The sequence below is a fragment of the Phacochoerus africanus genome, chromosome 8 (genome assembly GCF_016906955.1).
Source record: "Phacochoerus africanus isolate WHEZ1 chromosome 8, ROS_Pafr_v1, whole genome shotgun sequence".
NCBI classification, from domain to species: domain Eukaryota; kingdom Metazoa; phylum Chordata; class Mammalia; order Artiodactyla; family Suidae; genus Phacochoerus; species Phacochoerus africanus.
The window spans coordinates 52,227,687-52,240,832 of record NC_062551.1 but is presented as its reverse complement, the minus strand read 5'-3'; the positions used below and the strand labels follow the sequence as shown (position 1 = coordinate 52,240,832).

General features: G+C 51.2%; 1 protein-coding gene across 1 annotated transcript in view; it reads left to right on the top strand.

Moving 5' to 3' along the window:
* The window catches only part of NOVA2 (NOVA alternative splicing regulator 2), a 29,462-nt gene extending 19,620 nt beyond the window's left edge, over nt 1-9,842 (top strand). Inside the window, exon 4 of the mRNA XM_047791882.1 lies at nt 8,418-9,842. Within this exon, the coding sequence (XP_047647838.1) occupies nt 8,418-9,500 (1,083 nt within the window). The 3' untranslated portion in view covers nt 9,501-9,842. The remainder of the gene's footprint in view (nt 1-8,417) is intronic.
* The last annotated feature ends 3,304 nt before the right edge of the window (nt 9,843-13,146 follow it).

Genomic DNA, 13,146 nt, shown 5'->3' with positions numbered 1-13,146 from the left:
TTCCTTAGATGAAAAGTTTCCATCCTTTCCCCATTTCTCTGAGACGCTGTGTCACAGGAGTTCTGGTGTGGCTCAGCAGAAACGAATCCGACTAGCATCCACAAGGACACAGGTTCAATCCCTGGCCTCGCTCCATGGGTGAAGGATCCAGTGTTGCCGTGAGCTGTGGTGTAGGTCGCAGACTTGGCTCGGATCCTGCGTCACTTGTGGCTGTGGTATAGGCTGGAGACTACAGCTCTGATTCAACCCATAGCCTGGGAACCTCCATATGCCGTGGGTGTGGCCCTAAAAAGACAAAAAGAAAAAAAAAAGAAAAGAAATGCTCTATCACATACTAAATATCTCTTTACTCTTAGAGGCCTGGCTTTGTATATGCTTCCAGACTATCTCCTTGAATGGTCAGACTTTTTTTGTCCCAGTGTTTCTTTAAAATAACTGCTGTATTGCAATATAATCCACAGACTAAAGTTCACCATTTTAGGAGTTCCTGGGAGTTCCCCTTGTGGCTCATCGATTAATGAACCCAACCAGTATCCATGAGGGTGCAGGTTCCATCCCTGGCCTCACTCAGTGGGTTAAGGATCCAAGGTTGCCATGAGCTGCAGTGTAGGTCATAGATATGGCTCAGATGCCGAGTGGCTGTGGCTGTGGCTCTGGCATAGGCCCCCAGCTGTAGCTCCTATTCCACACCTAGCCTGGGAATTTACATATGCCGCAGGTTTGGCCCTGAAAAGGCGGGAAAAAAAGGAGTTCCCATCATGGCTCAGTGGTTAATGAACCTGACTAGTATCCATGAGGACACAGATTCAATCCCTGGCCTTGCTCGACAGGTTAAGGATCTGGTGTTGCTGTGAGCTGTGATGTAGGTCGCAGACACTGCTCAGATCTGGCGTGGTTGTGGCTGTGGCATAGGCCGGCAGCTGCAGCTCTGGCTCGATCCTTACCCTGGAAACCTCCATATGTCGCTGGTGTGGCCCTAAAAAGACAAAGAAATAGTTCAGCATTTGACAGTGTCTAAGGTCAGTGGTTTCAGTATATTCACAAAGGTGTGCACTAATCACTACCATCTCATTCCAAAACATTTTCACCACCCGAAAGAAGCCCCATCCCATGAACAGTCATTTTTCATTCCCCTACCCCTTTCCACCACTAATTTACTTTTGGTGTCCATGGATTTACCTATTTTGAATAATTTATATACATTTAATGGTATTGTGGAGTTCCCCCTGTGGCACAGTAGGTTAAGAATGCAGCTGCCATGCCTTAAAAAAAAAAGAATCTGACTACAGCAGCTTGGCTTGCTGAAGAGGTGAAGGTTTGATCCGCAGCCCAGCAGAGTGAGTGAAAGGTCCAGTGTTACTGCACTTGTGGCATAGGTCGAAGCTGCAGCTCCCATTCAGTCCTGATCCAGGAACTTCCATATGCCATGGGTGCGGCCATAAAAAAAAAAAATTTTTTTTAATAGATACTTCTGTGGCATTTTGAGTCTGGCCTCTTTCCATTAGCATAATGTCTTCAAGATTCATCCATACTGTAGCCTGTATCAAAACTTTATTCTTTTTTATATAGTATTTCATTGTGTATATTTATCTATTTATCAATCAATAGAAATGGGGGTTGAGGAGTTCCCGTCATGGCGAATCGGAAACGAATCTGACTAGGAACCATGAGGTTGTGGGTTCGATCCCTGGCCTCGCTCCGTGGGTTAAGGATCCAGCATTGCCATGAATTGTGGTGTAGGTTGCAGATGCGGCTCGGATCTGGTGTTGCTGTGCTCTGGCGTAGGCCAGCGACTACAGCTCCCATTAGACCCTTAGCCTGGGAACCTCCATATGCCATGGGCGTGGCCCTCAAAAGACCGCAAAGACCAAAAAAAAAAAAGAAACGGGAGTGGAGGAGTTCCCATTGTGGCGTATCCCTGAGGTTGCAAGTTCCATCACTGGCCTTGCTCAGTGGGTCGGGGATCCAGCATTGCTATGAGCTGTGGTACGGGTTGCAGATGCAGCTCAGATGCCACGTTGCTGTGACTATGGTGTAGGCCAGCAGCTGTAGCTCTGATTTGACCCCTAGTCTGGGAACCTCCACATGCCACAGGTGCGGCCCTAAAAAAGCAAAAAAAAGTGGGGGTTGTTTCTATTTTTTAGCTATTGTGACTATGCTGTTAGTGCACATGCGCGTGGACACGCTTTCAGTTCTCTCGGGTGTATACCTACGGTGGAGTTTCTGGGTCGTATGATACATCTACATTCAGAATTTTGAAGAACTGCCACTCTTTTCCAAAGTGGCTGTGTACCACAGATGTGGGATTTAAATCCAGGTATGCCCGTAAGGATAACAATGACAGCTATGTCTTGACCACCTACTATGGACACATACGAAGTGCTTGGTATCCAATGCTTGGCACATGGTAGGTGTTCATGAAATGTTACTTATTTGAATGAATGGGTGATGACATGACCACAAGGACCAAGCAGAAACATGACTGAGGGGAGGTAGTCTGGTATCACCTGGCAGCCTGGTGTCACCTGGCAGTGATAAGCACTGTGTGTCAGTCACCTGAAGGGCAGCTATACTCAGTTCTGGCTAGTGGTGTCCATGCTTGAATTCAAACTCCTCATTTTGTGCATGATCTCTATTAGACCTCACTGTGGTCCTCTGCAGGAGGCATGAATATCCCCATTGTACAAATAAGAACACTGAATTTCAAAGAGGTTATGCCCCTTGCCCAGCATCAGCAGTAGAGCCAGGATTTGAACCTGAGCAGACGTCGCCAGAGTCCAAGGCAGCTTTGCGGGGATTTGTGTGCACAGGATGCAAACTAACATGGCCTGCCTACTCCCTAGTAGTTCTTAGATTTTTTTGTTGTTGCTGTCTTTTTAGGGCTGCATATGGAGGTTCCCAGGCTCAGAGTCGAATCGGAGCTGTAGCCGCTGACCTACACCACACCCACAGCAATGAGGGATCCGAGCCATGTTTGTGACGTACACCACAGCTCATGGCAATTCCGGATCCTTAGCCTGCTGAGCAAGGCCTAGGATGTAACCCGCAACCTCAAGGTTACTAGTGGGATTCGCTTCAACTGCACCACAACGGGAACTCCCTTAGACATTTTGAAGTGGTTGCCAACATTTAAAAACTAAGATGCTTCAGGAGTTCCCGTCGTGGCTCGGTGGTTAACAAATCTGACTAGAAACGATGAGGTTGCCCGTTCGATCCCTGGTCTGGCTCAGTGGGTTAAGGATCCGGCGTTGACGTGAGCTGCAGTGTAGCGCTCAGACGTGGCTCGGATCCCACATTGATGTGGCTCTGGCGTAGGCCGGCGGCTACAGCTCCTATGAGACCCCTAGCCTAGGAATCTCCATATGCCATGGGAGTGGCCCTAGAAAAGGCAAAAAGACAAAAAAATAGAAATAAAATAAATAAAAACTAAGATGCTTCACATTTTACAAGTTGGAAGTTCCAGATAATCTGTTAAACCCATATCAGGCTGAGTTGGGGTATGTAAATGCACACACACAGAAACACACCTGCACAAACACACACCGTCATCACCACCACCATCCCCAGGTGAGATGCACGTGGCTGCCTTTTCCCAGTCCCAGTCCTTCTTGGTCCTTTGGGCATGTCATCCTCTAGTCTTTCATCCATCCATTCATCCACCCGTCTTTGCTGACTATGTGCCAGGCATTCCTCTAGGCACTGAGAACCCAGCAGTAAACAATACAGACAAAAATCTCTACCTTTGTGGGTCTTAAATTCTTCCATGGGGAAATAGAAAGTGGGAGTTCCTGTGTGGCTCCGCAGAAACAAATCTGACTAGTATCCATGAGGATGCAGGTTCGAACCCTGGCTTCGCTCAGTGGGTTAAGGATCCAGCGTTGCTGTGAGCTGTGGTGTAGGTAAGCAGCTACAGCTCTCATTTGATCCCTAGCTTGGGACCTCCATATGCTGCGGGTGCAGCCCGGAAAAAAAAAAAAAGTAAATAAGTAAAAATGTATAAGATGTCAGTAAGTGAAAAATGCTGGGAGGAGGGAGTTCCCGTTGTGGCTCAGAGGAAACCAGCCCAACTAGTATCCATGAGGATGTGGGTTCAATCCCTGGCTTCGATCAGTGGGTTAAAGATCTGGCATTGCTGTGGCTGTGGCGTAGGCTGGCAGCTGCAGCTCCGATTCAGCCCCTAGGCTGGGAACTTCCATATGCCGCAGGTATGGCCCTTAAATAAAAGATTGACTAGTTGTTAACATTTGCTTTATTTCTATACACACACACATTGGTTTTTTGTTTGTTTTTTGCTGATCCATTTGAGAATAAATTTTAGACCTGATGACTCTTCACTACTAAATACTTCAGTATATCTCTCCCAAGAAGAAGAGCAGTGTTCTGCATTATTACATCACTGTTATTACACCTATAAAAATTAACACTGAATTATTATTAATAATAAAATAATAAATACATGTTCAAATTCCCCCAAAATATCTTTTATATCTATAGAGTATTTTTTTTTGGCCTCTCCCATGGCATGTGGAAGTTCCTGAGCCAGGGATCAAACCTGCACCACAGCAGTGACCTGAGCCACTGCAGTGACGATGCCGGATCCTTAACCCACTGCACCGCAGGGGAGAGTCCTCTATGGAGTTTTTTTTTTTTCCATTTTTATGGCCACACCCATGGTATATGGAAGCTCCCAGGCCAGGGATTGAATCTGCGCCACAGCAGCAACTTATGCCATTACTGCAGCAATGCTGGATCCTTTCAACTCACTGCAACCAGCCAGGGTTCACACCTGAGCCTCCACAGGAACCCGAGCCACTGCAGTCAGATTATTATTATTTTTTTGTCTTTTGTCTTTTTAGGGCCACACCCTCGGCGTATGGAGGTTCCCAGGCTAGGGGTCTAATTGGAGCTATAGCTGCTGGCCTACACCACAGCCACAGCCACACAGGATCCGTGCTGCATCTGCAACCTACACCACAGCTCACGGCAACGCCCGATCCTTAACCCACTGAGCAAGGCCAGGGATCGAACCTGAAACCTCATGGTTCCTAGTCAGATTTGTTTCCCCTGTGCCACAATGGGAACTCCTGCAGATGGATTCTTAACCCCCTGCACTAGGGTATTATTTTTTTTCAGTCAGCGTGCACGCATTGTATTTGCGTTACCCCTCCTTCGTCTCTTTGAATCTGGCATCGTCTAGGATATCGTTTTGAAAGGAGAAGCAGCAGGACTGCTGATTGGATGTTGAGCGTAAAGAAGAGAGGGCTCCTCGGGGTTGGGCCTGAGTTTCGGAAGGATACGTTTGCCACATCCTGAAGTGAGGAAGATCATGGCAGGAACACATTTGAGGAGGACGATGAGGTGTTCCTTTTTGGGCTTAAGGTTTGAGGTGTCTGCTCAACACCACACTAGGATGTGAGGTTAGCAGGTGTGAGTGCGGAGTTGTCGATGCTGGAAACATAAAAGCAAACGCAGACAAGCTCTGATCATCAAGTGGTCAGGGAAGACCTCTTTGAGGAGGTGCATTTGTGCAAAAACCTGAAAGGGTCGAGCCACTTTTTCTGGGGGAGAGCATTCCAAGTGAGGGAGCAGCAGGTGCAAAGACTCTGAGTCTGGGCTGAGCTTGGCAGGTTGGAGGAACCTCAGGGGGTCTGGTGTGTCTGCTGTGGAGTCAGCCGGGGGGAGGAGGGAGGGGTGACATCCGAGAGATCGGTGGGGAACAGAGCATATAGAGCGGTGGTTCTCAGGCTTGTCAAACCCAGTATCCCCTTTCTCCAACAAATAGCATCCCATGCCTCCTTTTTTTCTTTCTGACTTTTAGGGCCATGCCTGCGGCTTATGGAGGTTCCCAGGCTAGGGGTCCAATTGGAGCTACAGCTGTCGACCTACACCACAGCCACAGCAACTTGGAACCCAAGCCGCGTCTGCAACCTACACCACAGCTCACGGCAACGACAGATCCTCAACCCCCTGAGTGAGGCCAGGGATGGAACCCACATCCTCTGGATGCCAGTCATATGCTTCCGCTGAGCCACGATGGGAATGCCCTGTGCCTCCTTTAGTCTCTGAAATTATATACATGATATGTATATTTACATAAGTATTAAATGTATTTACCTTGATACGATTTTTACCAGTTTTATTGAGATGTAATTCACATAAATACAATTGACCCATTTAAAGTGTGCAATTCTGCAGCTTTATTATATTCTGAGTCGGGCATCCCCCCCCGTGATCAATTTTAGAACATTTCATATCCTCAAAAGGAAATCTGGATACCCTTAGCTATGACCCTGCAATCCTCCCAGCTCCCCCCACCCCCTAAGCCACCACTAATCTACTTTGTCTCTATAGATTTGCCTCTTCTGAACATGCATATAAATGGAATTATACAATATGTGGTCTCTTGTGCCTGCCTTCATTCACGCAGCATAATGTTTTCTAGGCTCTTCCGTGTTGTAGCGTTCATCAGAACTTCATTTGTTTAAATTGACTGCCCTGGGGAGTTCCCTGGTGGCCTGGTGTTAGGGCTTTCACCACTGAGGCCCAGATTCAAACCCTGGTTTGGGAACTGAGCTCCCATGTCAAGCCACTTGCAGGCCATGGGCCAAAATAAATAAGTAAATAAGCAAAAACAAAGAGATTGCCAAGTAAGATTCCATTATATGGATGTACATTTTCTATATCCCATAAGACATTTTTTTTTTTGTCTGCACCCATGGCATGTGGAAGTTTCTGGGCCAGGGATTGGCTCCATGCTGCAGCTGCAACCTACACCACAGCTGTGACATCAGATCCTTAACCCACAGTGCCACAGTGGGAACTCCTCCATAAAAAAATTTTTTAATGAAAGGAAGATGTTATAAGATGAATTTTAAGATGTAAATGCTCATCCAGGGCCACAGCAGAAGAAATAATGAGTCAGCTGTTCATACCTAACGTAGCCTGAGTGAGGTGGTGATCCATAGCATAGCGATGGAGACTCAAATGATGTGGGAAGTGTTACTACTGATGTCATGGTTTTCATTTTTTTTTTAATCCTCAAGTTCTTTTTTATTTTTTAATTTTTATTAAAGTATAATTGAGCCTAGCCTGGGAACCTCCATATGCCATGGGAGCAGCTCAAGAAATGGCAAAGTAATAATAATAATAATAATAAAGTATAATTAAGGAGTTCCCATTGTGGCACAGGGGAAACAAATCTGACTAGGAACCATGAGGTTTCAGGTTCGATCCCTAGCCTCACTTAGTGGGTTAAGGATCCGGCATTGCTGTGGCTGTGGTGTAGGCCAGCAGCTACAGCTCCCATTAGACCCCTAGCCTGGGAACTTCCATATGCAGCCCTAAAAAGCAAAAAAAAAAAAAAAAGTATAATTGCTTTACAATATTGTGCCAATTTGTACTGTATAGCAAAGCTACCCAGTCATACGTATATATACACCACAGCCACAGCAACGCAGGATCCAAGCCACCTCTGCGACCTACACCACAGCCCATGGCAATGCCTTATCCTTAACCCACTGAGCAAGGCCAGAGCTCGAACCTGCATCCTCATGGATCCTAGTCGGGTTCATTAACTCCTGAGCCACAACGGGAACTCCATCTCCTCATAATTCTGAGTGGGGACTAGAAGACTCAGCTCCAGGTGTTGGCAGTGTTGGTTTCTTCCGAGGCCTCTCTCCTTGGCTTCTAGATGTCCATCTTACCCCTGTGTGTGTCCCTGTCCTAATCTCTTCTTACAAGTACAGCGACCCTATTGGATTAGGGCCCTGCCCTAATGACCTCGCTTAACCTTAAATGCCTCTTTAAAGACCATATCTCCAAATGCAGTCATATTCTGAGGTCCTAGTTAGGACTTCAACACGTGAATTGAGATGAGAGGAAGGCAGCAGTTCAAGCCGGTAAGGGCAACAAAGGGGTTAAGTGAGGTGACATGCCATAGGGCAGGAAGCATAGTAGAGCAGGAATCCAGGAGGCTGGGTTGCAGTTCCTTTGTGATCTGGGTGACTTCTTAGGCCTCAGGTGGCTCATCTGTTACTTGAAACTAATGATGCCCTTTCTGGGTCTGGGAGTCAGAGCAGTTAATAATGCAGAGGCTCATGGGCACCAATGCGAGCTTGAAGCTGGTCCCGGAAGGCCCCCACTGGGTCAGCCATCCCTGGAGCATGGGATAGGGTGGCCGAGAGGCCACTGGGGGGACTCGGAGTACTAGCTCCTTTTTTAACCAACCAATCTGGAGGTCGTTCAGCGTTTCTAACCAGTAGGACCATAGTGGTGCATATCAAGGAGGCATGCTGGGCCTGATTTGGGCCGCTTGAGAGCCAGGGCGGGGAATGGCTTGAGAGGCAAATCCTAGGCTCCTGTTGCTGTTCAGTCTCAGCTCACCCCCCTAAAGACCCTCCCTCTGGCTCCCCACACAGGCCAAACTAATCGTCCCCAACAGCACGGCGGGCCTGATCATCGGCAAGGGGGGCGCGACAGTGAAAGCCGTGATGGAACAGTCGGGTGCTTGGGTGCAGCTGTCCCAGAAGCCGGAGGGCATCAACCTGCAGGAGCGGGTGGTGACCGTCAGCGGCGAACCGGAGCAGGTGCACAAGGCCGTGAGCGCCATCGTGCAGAAGGTACAGGAGGATCCCCAGAGCAGCAGCTGCCTGAATATCAGCTACGCCAACGTGGCTGGCCCCGTGGCCAACTCCAACCCCACTGGCTCGCCGTACGCCAGCCCCGCCGATGTGCTGCCCGCTGCTGCCGCCGCCTCGGCCGCCGCCGCCTCCGGCCTGCTGGGCCCTGCGGGGCTGGCGGGTGTGGGAGCCTTTCCGGCCGCCCTGCCTGCCTTCTCAGGCACCGACCTGCTGGCCATCAGCACGGCGCTTAATACGCTGGCCAGTTACGGCTACAACACCAACTCCCTCGGCCTGGGGCTCAACTCGGCCGCAGCCTCCGGGGTCCTGGCCGCCGTGGCCGCCGGTGCCAACCCTGCCGCCGCCGCCGCCGCCAACCTCCTGGCATCCTACGCCGGCGAAGCGGGGGCCGGGCCCGCCGGCGGGGCTGCCCCACCTCCACCCCCGCCGCCCGGAGCCCTGGGGTCCTTCGCATTGGCCGCGGCCGCCAACGGCTACCTCGGGGCCGGGGCCGGCGGCGGGGCAGGCGGAGGGGGCGGCCCGCTGGTGGCCGCCGCCGCCGCCGCGGGGGCGGCGGGGGGCTTCCTGACGGCGGAGAAGTTGGCAGCTGAGAGTGCCAAGGAGCTGGTGGAGATCGCGGTGCCTGAGAACCTGGTGGGAGCCATCCTGGGCAAGGGGGGCAAGACGTTGGTGGAGTACCAGGAGCTGACGGGCGCCCGCATCCAGATCTCCAAGAAGGGGGAGTTCCTGCCAGGCACGCGGAACCGGCGGGTCACCATCACGGGCAGCCCCGCGGCCACGCAAGCCGCTCAATACCTCATCAGCCAGCGGGTCACCTACGAGCAGGGAGTGAGGGCCTCAAACCCCCAGAAAGTGGGATGAGGCCTGTGGTGTGCGCTCCTGCCCAGTCTCCCTGCCTTTCCTCCTCCTCCTTCTCCTCCCCCCCCCCACCCCCAACTCCTGACCTCAGCTCGGTAGAGTCCTGCTCCTCTTGGGATGGGGCTGGGGTAGGCCTGACTGCACCCCCCCTTTTCTGGTAGTCATAGGCAGGATTGAGTGATGGCTGGGGATGGGGCCCAGAAGCTCCCTCTCCAGCCCTGAACTGACCCCTTCTTCCTTCCTCCTTCTGCTTGACTGGGCCTGACCCTCCTCTCCCAGGGCCCAGGTCTGTGTGATATCTGTATATATTGCATTTTGTTGATTTTAATAGAAAACAAAGCGTTATTTTCTCTTTCTTTCCCTCCTTTTTTCCCCCCCTTTGATAAGGAGTTTTCCCCCCTTTCTAAGTTTTTGTTTCCCTGTGGGAGGAGGGGAGGGAGCCTCTGGGTCACCTAGAATGAGGGGCTTCCCCGTAACCACACCCCACCTCTCCTGCTTCCAGCTCCAGATCTGAGGGCAATGATGGAAGTAGAGGTAGCAGCAGAGTCTGAGCTGAAATGGGGCATTTGGAGCAGGGACCCCAGAGGTCCCAGTTTTCTCAGCTACTCTGCCCCCACTGGAGTTGCCCCTCCTAGGTGGGGCTTTTCACTCTTTTCTTGTCAGGTTGTAATGGGGGAGGGGGCCGTGCTGCTGCTGCTGGGAATGAGGCCGGCTCGGGAACTGGGCCAGTCTGGTGGGCAAGACTCTTGTGAGAGGCCAGAACAACTTCCTGTGGCATCTCCTATGGCTTTTCCTAGAGTAATGGGTATGAAGATCTCTGTTGTGATGGCCCCGAGTCAAGTACTTTCTGGGGGTGCCTCTGGTGCTCCCTGTGATGTAACAGGAAGTAGTTCCCCAGAGGTCGCTTCCTGTGATGATAGGAGAGACAGATACTTCCTATGATGTCTTCCTTGAAGGTTTACTTCCATGATATCATAGGGGCATGTACTTCCTGTGCTGTCTCCAGGTTACTTCCTGTGCTGTCATCGGGGTGAAGCATGCGCTTCCTTTATCAGGCCATGGCCAGTCACTGGTCCTCCTTCTCTGCCCACACCCCTTCCTGGTGGGTCTTGGCCTGCGGGTCTTCCTAGGAGGGGAAGAAAGGGTGGGACTTGAATCTCATCTGGAGGACTCTAGGGAAGAAGACCCGCTGTGGTCAGAGTCCTCTCCATCTGAACACACCAAGTCTGAACTCACTTGGCAGGGAGGCGGAGAGATGGAGCTAGAGGAAACTGTTAAAGACCCCCATTCCCAACCCCCGCCTTTTGTGTGCATGCTTGTGTCTGCGTGGCTTTGTTTCATTCAGTCTGGTGAGCCAAATGTATGGTGGTTCTGTCAGGCCACAGTGGCCCAGGAGAGTTCAGTGAGCCACGGTAGGGTCCCTTGAGCCGGAATGCTTCCTGTGGTCTGATGCATTAGGTTGACTTCGGGTTTCCAGCGAGCTGGAGTACATTGGTGGCATCTGATGGATCAGAAGGCTTTGGTGCTCTCACCCTAGGCTCTGAGGAGCCCAGAATGTTCTGATGGAGTCTGCCAAGCCAGGCAGCCTTGAGAGTGGCTATCCTGGCGCTATGGCTGTGGTCAGCTCTAAGGCCTTGTTGGCAGGCTGAGATTTCAGGGCCTGACAACCCTATGGACTTAGGATAGCTGAGACCCCACCTCTAGCCCCATCCGTCTCCCCCTTCCCCGTGGAGACCACCTCCACTTCCTCCAACCCAAGGCAGGGCCCTAAGTGCCCTGGTTCCATCATCAGCATCTCTGGGGGAGGGGCACCCATGCCCATCCTCTCCCCCAATTGTCCCCCTCCTAGGTCTTCCAGACCCTTCTCTTCTCTTCTCCACGGCTTTGGGGGAATCCTGCCTCCTCATCTCTCTCCCAAAAAAGAAGGGGAGAAAAGCCAGAGATAGTTACCATCCCTAAAGCCTGGGAGACCCCTGCCCCTCGCTTGAGAGCCACCCCAAAAATCAAAATGTGAAAATCCCTAGAAAGCAATAGCCTTCAAGGTACCTTGCACTGAATTTCCCACCCCAGCCCTTCCACCTGATGGGAGGCTGTAGCTTGGGCGCTAGGGTGACTTTTTCCATGCCCTCTTTCATCTCCAGGGTGGGGAGCATGCCCCAATTCCCCCATTCCTCCCCTCCCATCGCTGCTGCCCCCACCCCTAATCTCCAGACTGAACCCAGATGGAGATTTGAGTGCCAAAACAATTCTTGATGTAACTTTGTATATATTTTCCGCGGTTTGGGGGCTCCTGGGGTCGGAGGTAAGGGTGGCCCTATGGGCCATTGCTCCCCTCCACCTCTCAGTATTTCCCAGCATCTCCACCCACTTGTGGGTAAGGCAGTGTCTCGCTGGACCGCTGGACTATCCCCCCTACGACTCCCCAGGCCCCCAGAAGGAGAGGAAGGAGCCAGGGAGAGGTGAAGTAGTCTGGGAGTGGAGAGGTGGGATTTGAAAGCACTCATTTGCATATCATTTGCATCCTCAGCTGCCCTCTGGCTTGTCAGATGTTTTCTGTAGACCTACTTCTGGGTCCCAGTCAATGGGGGTCCAGGACTCCTCTCACACAAACACATCTCTGGAGGCTGGGCCTCCTGAAAAGTGTTCCCTTGGGGTATCTGTGTGACAACCCCATCCCTATTCACATTTTTGGGGACCCCCTACCCCGCCAGCCAGGGCTATCGGAAAGGTAGTTTGCCAGCTCAGTGAGCCAGTTCACTCGCTCTATTGGTGAGTGGAAAGCCACACACCTTTCCCCATTTTACCCTAGGAAATTCACTTTTCCCCATCCCTCAAAAGTCCCTTCTGCAATCTGACCTCAATCTTTTGTGCTGCAGTTTGTCCAGAGGGGACGCAGATGTGGGGTCAGGGATGGGGATCATTGAAAAACCCATCACCTCTTTTTTTCCCCTTTTCCTTGTTAGCCAGTCAGATCTCAGAGACTCTGAGTGGCCTTCCTGTACCCTGCTTTTCAGCACCCAGTAGGTGCTTAATATGTGTTTGCTGCATTGAACTGTCTCCTTGCTCTTTCCCACTTGCCCTCCTGGCTCCCAATACCTCTCCCTGCCCTGCCCCCCTCCCACGTTTTCTTCTCTCTCTGGTTCCCTAAGCCTTTCTACTTTCCCTCCCTTGTGGCTCCCACTGTTACCTGTACCATCTCTATCTTTGTCTAGAGCTGTCTTTCCCTCTCCTCAACTCTCAACCCTCTCCCTTAGTCTCTTTCCCTATTAATTAAAAAAAAGTGCCAAACTTCCTTGGAACTGAGCCGATCTAGGGGGAGGGAACCTCAGATAGAGGGGAGGAGATGGGACTGTCTCTCTTTGAGGAGGCCCCTAAGAGGCACTGAAAAATCCGTGGACACTTAGCTCAATTGGGTCCCCCTTCCTGACCCCTCCCACCCCTGAGTTTTTCTTAGAATGTTTGTTAAGAAAAAAAAAAAAGAGAGAGAGAGAGAAAAAACCTCCCTTTCAGCTAATCCTTAATCTTTTGGATCCCTCCCCCAATTTCCACCAGCCGGGGAGAACCCCACTTGCCTCCTTTGGGCAAATCTGTAGAAACTGAGGAAGGGGAGATAAGCTCACCCCCACCTCTGCTGGCCTGAGGGCCGGTG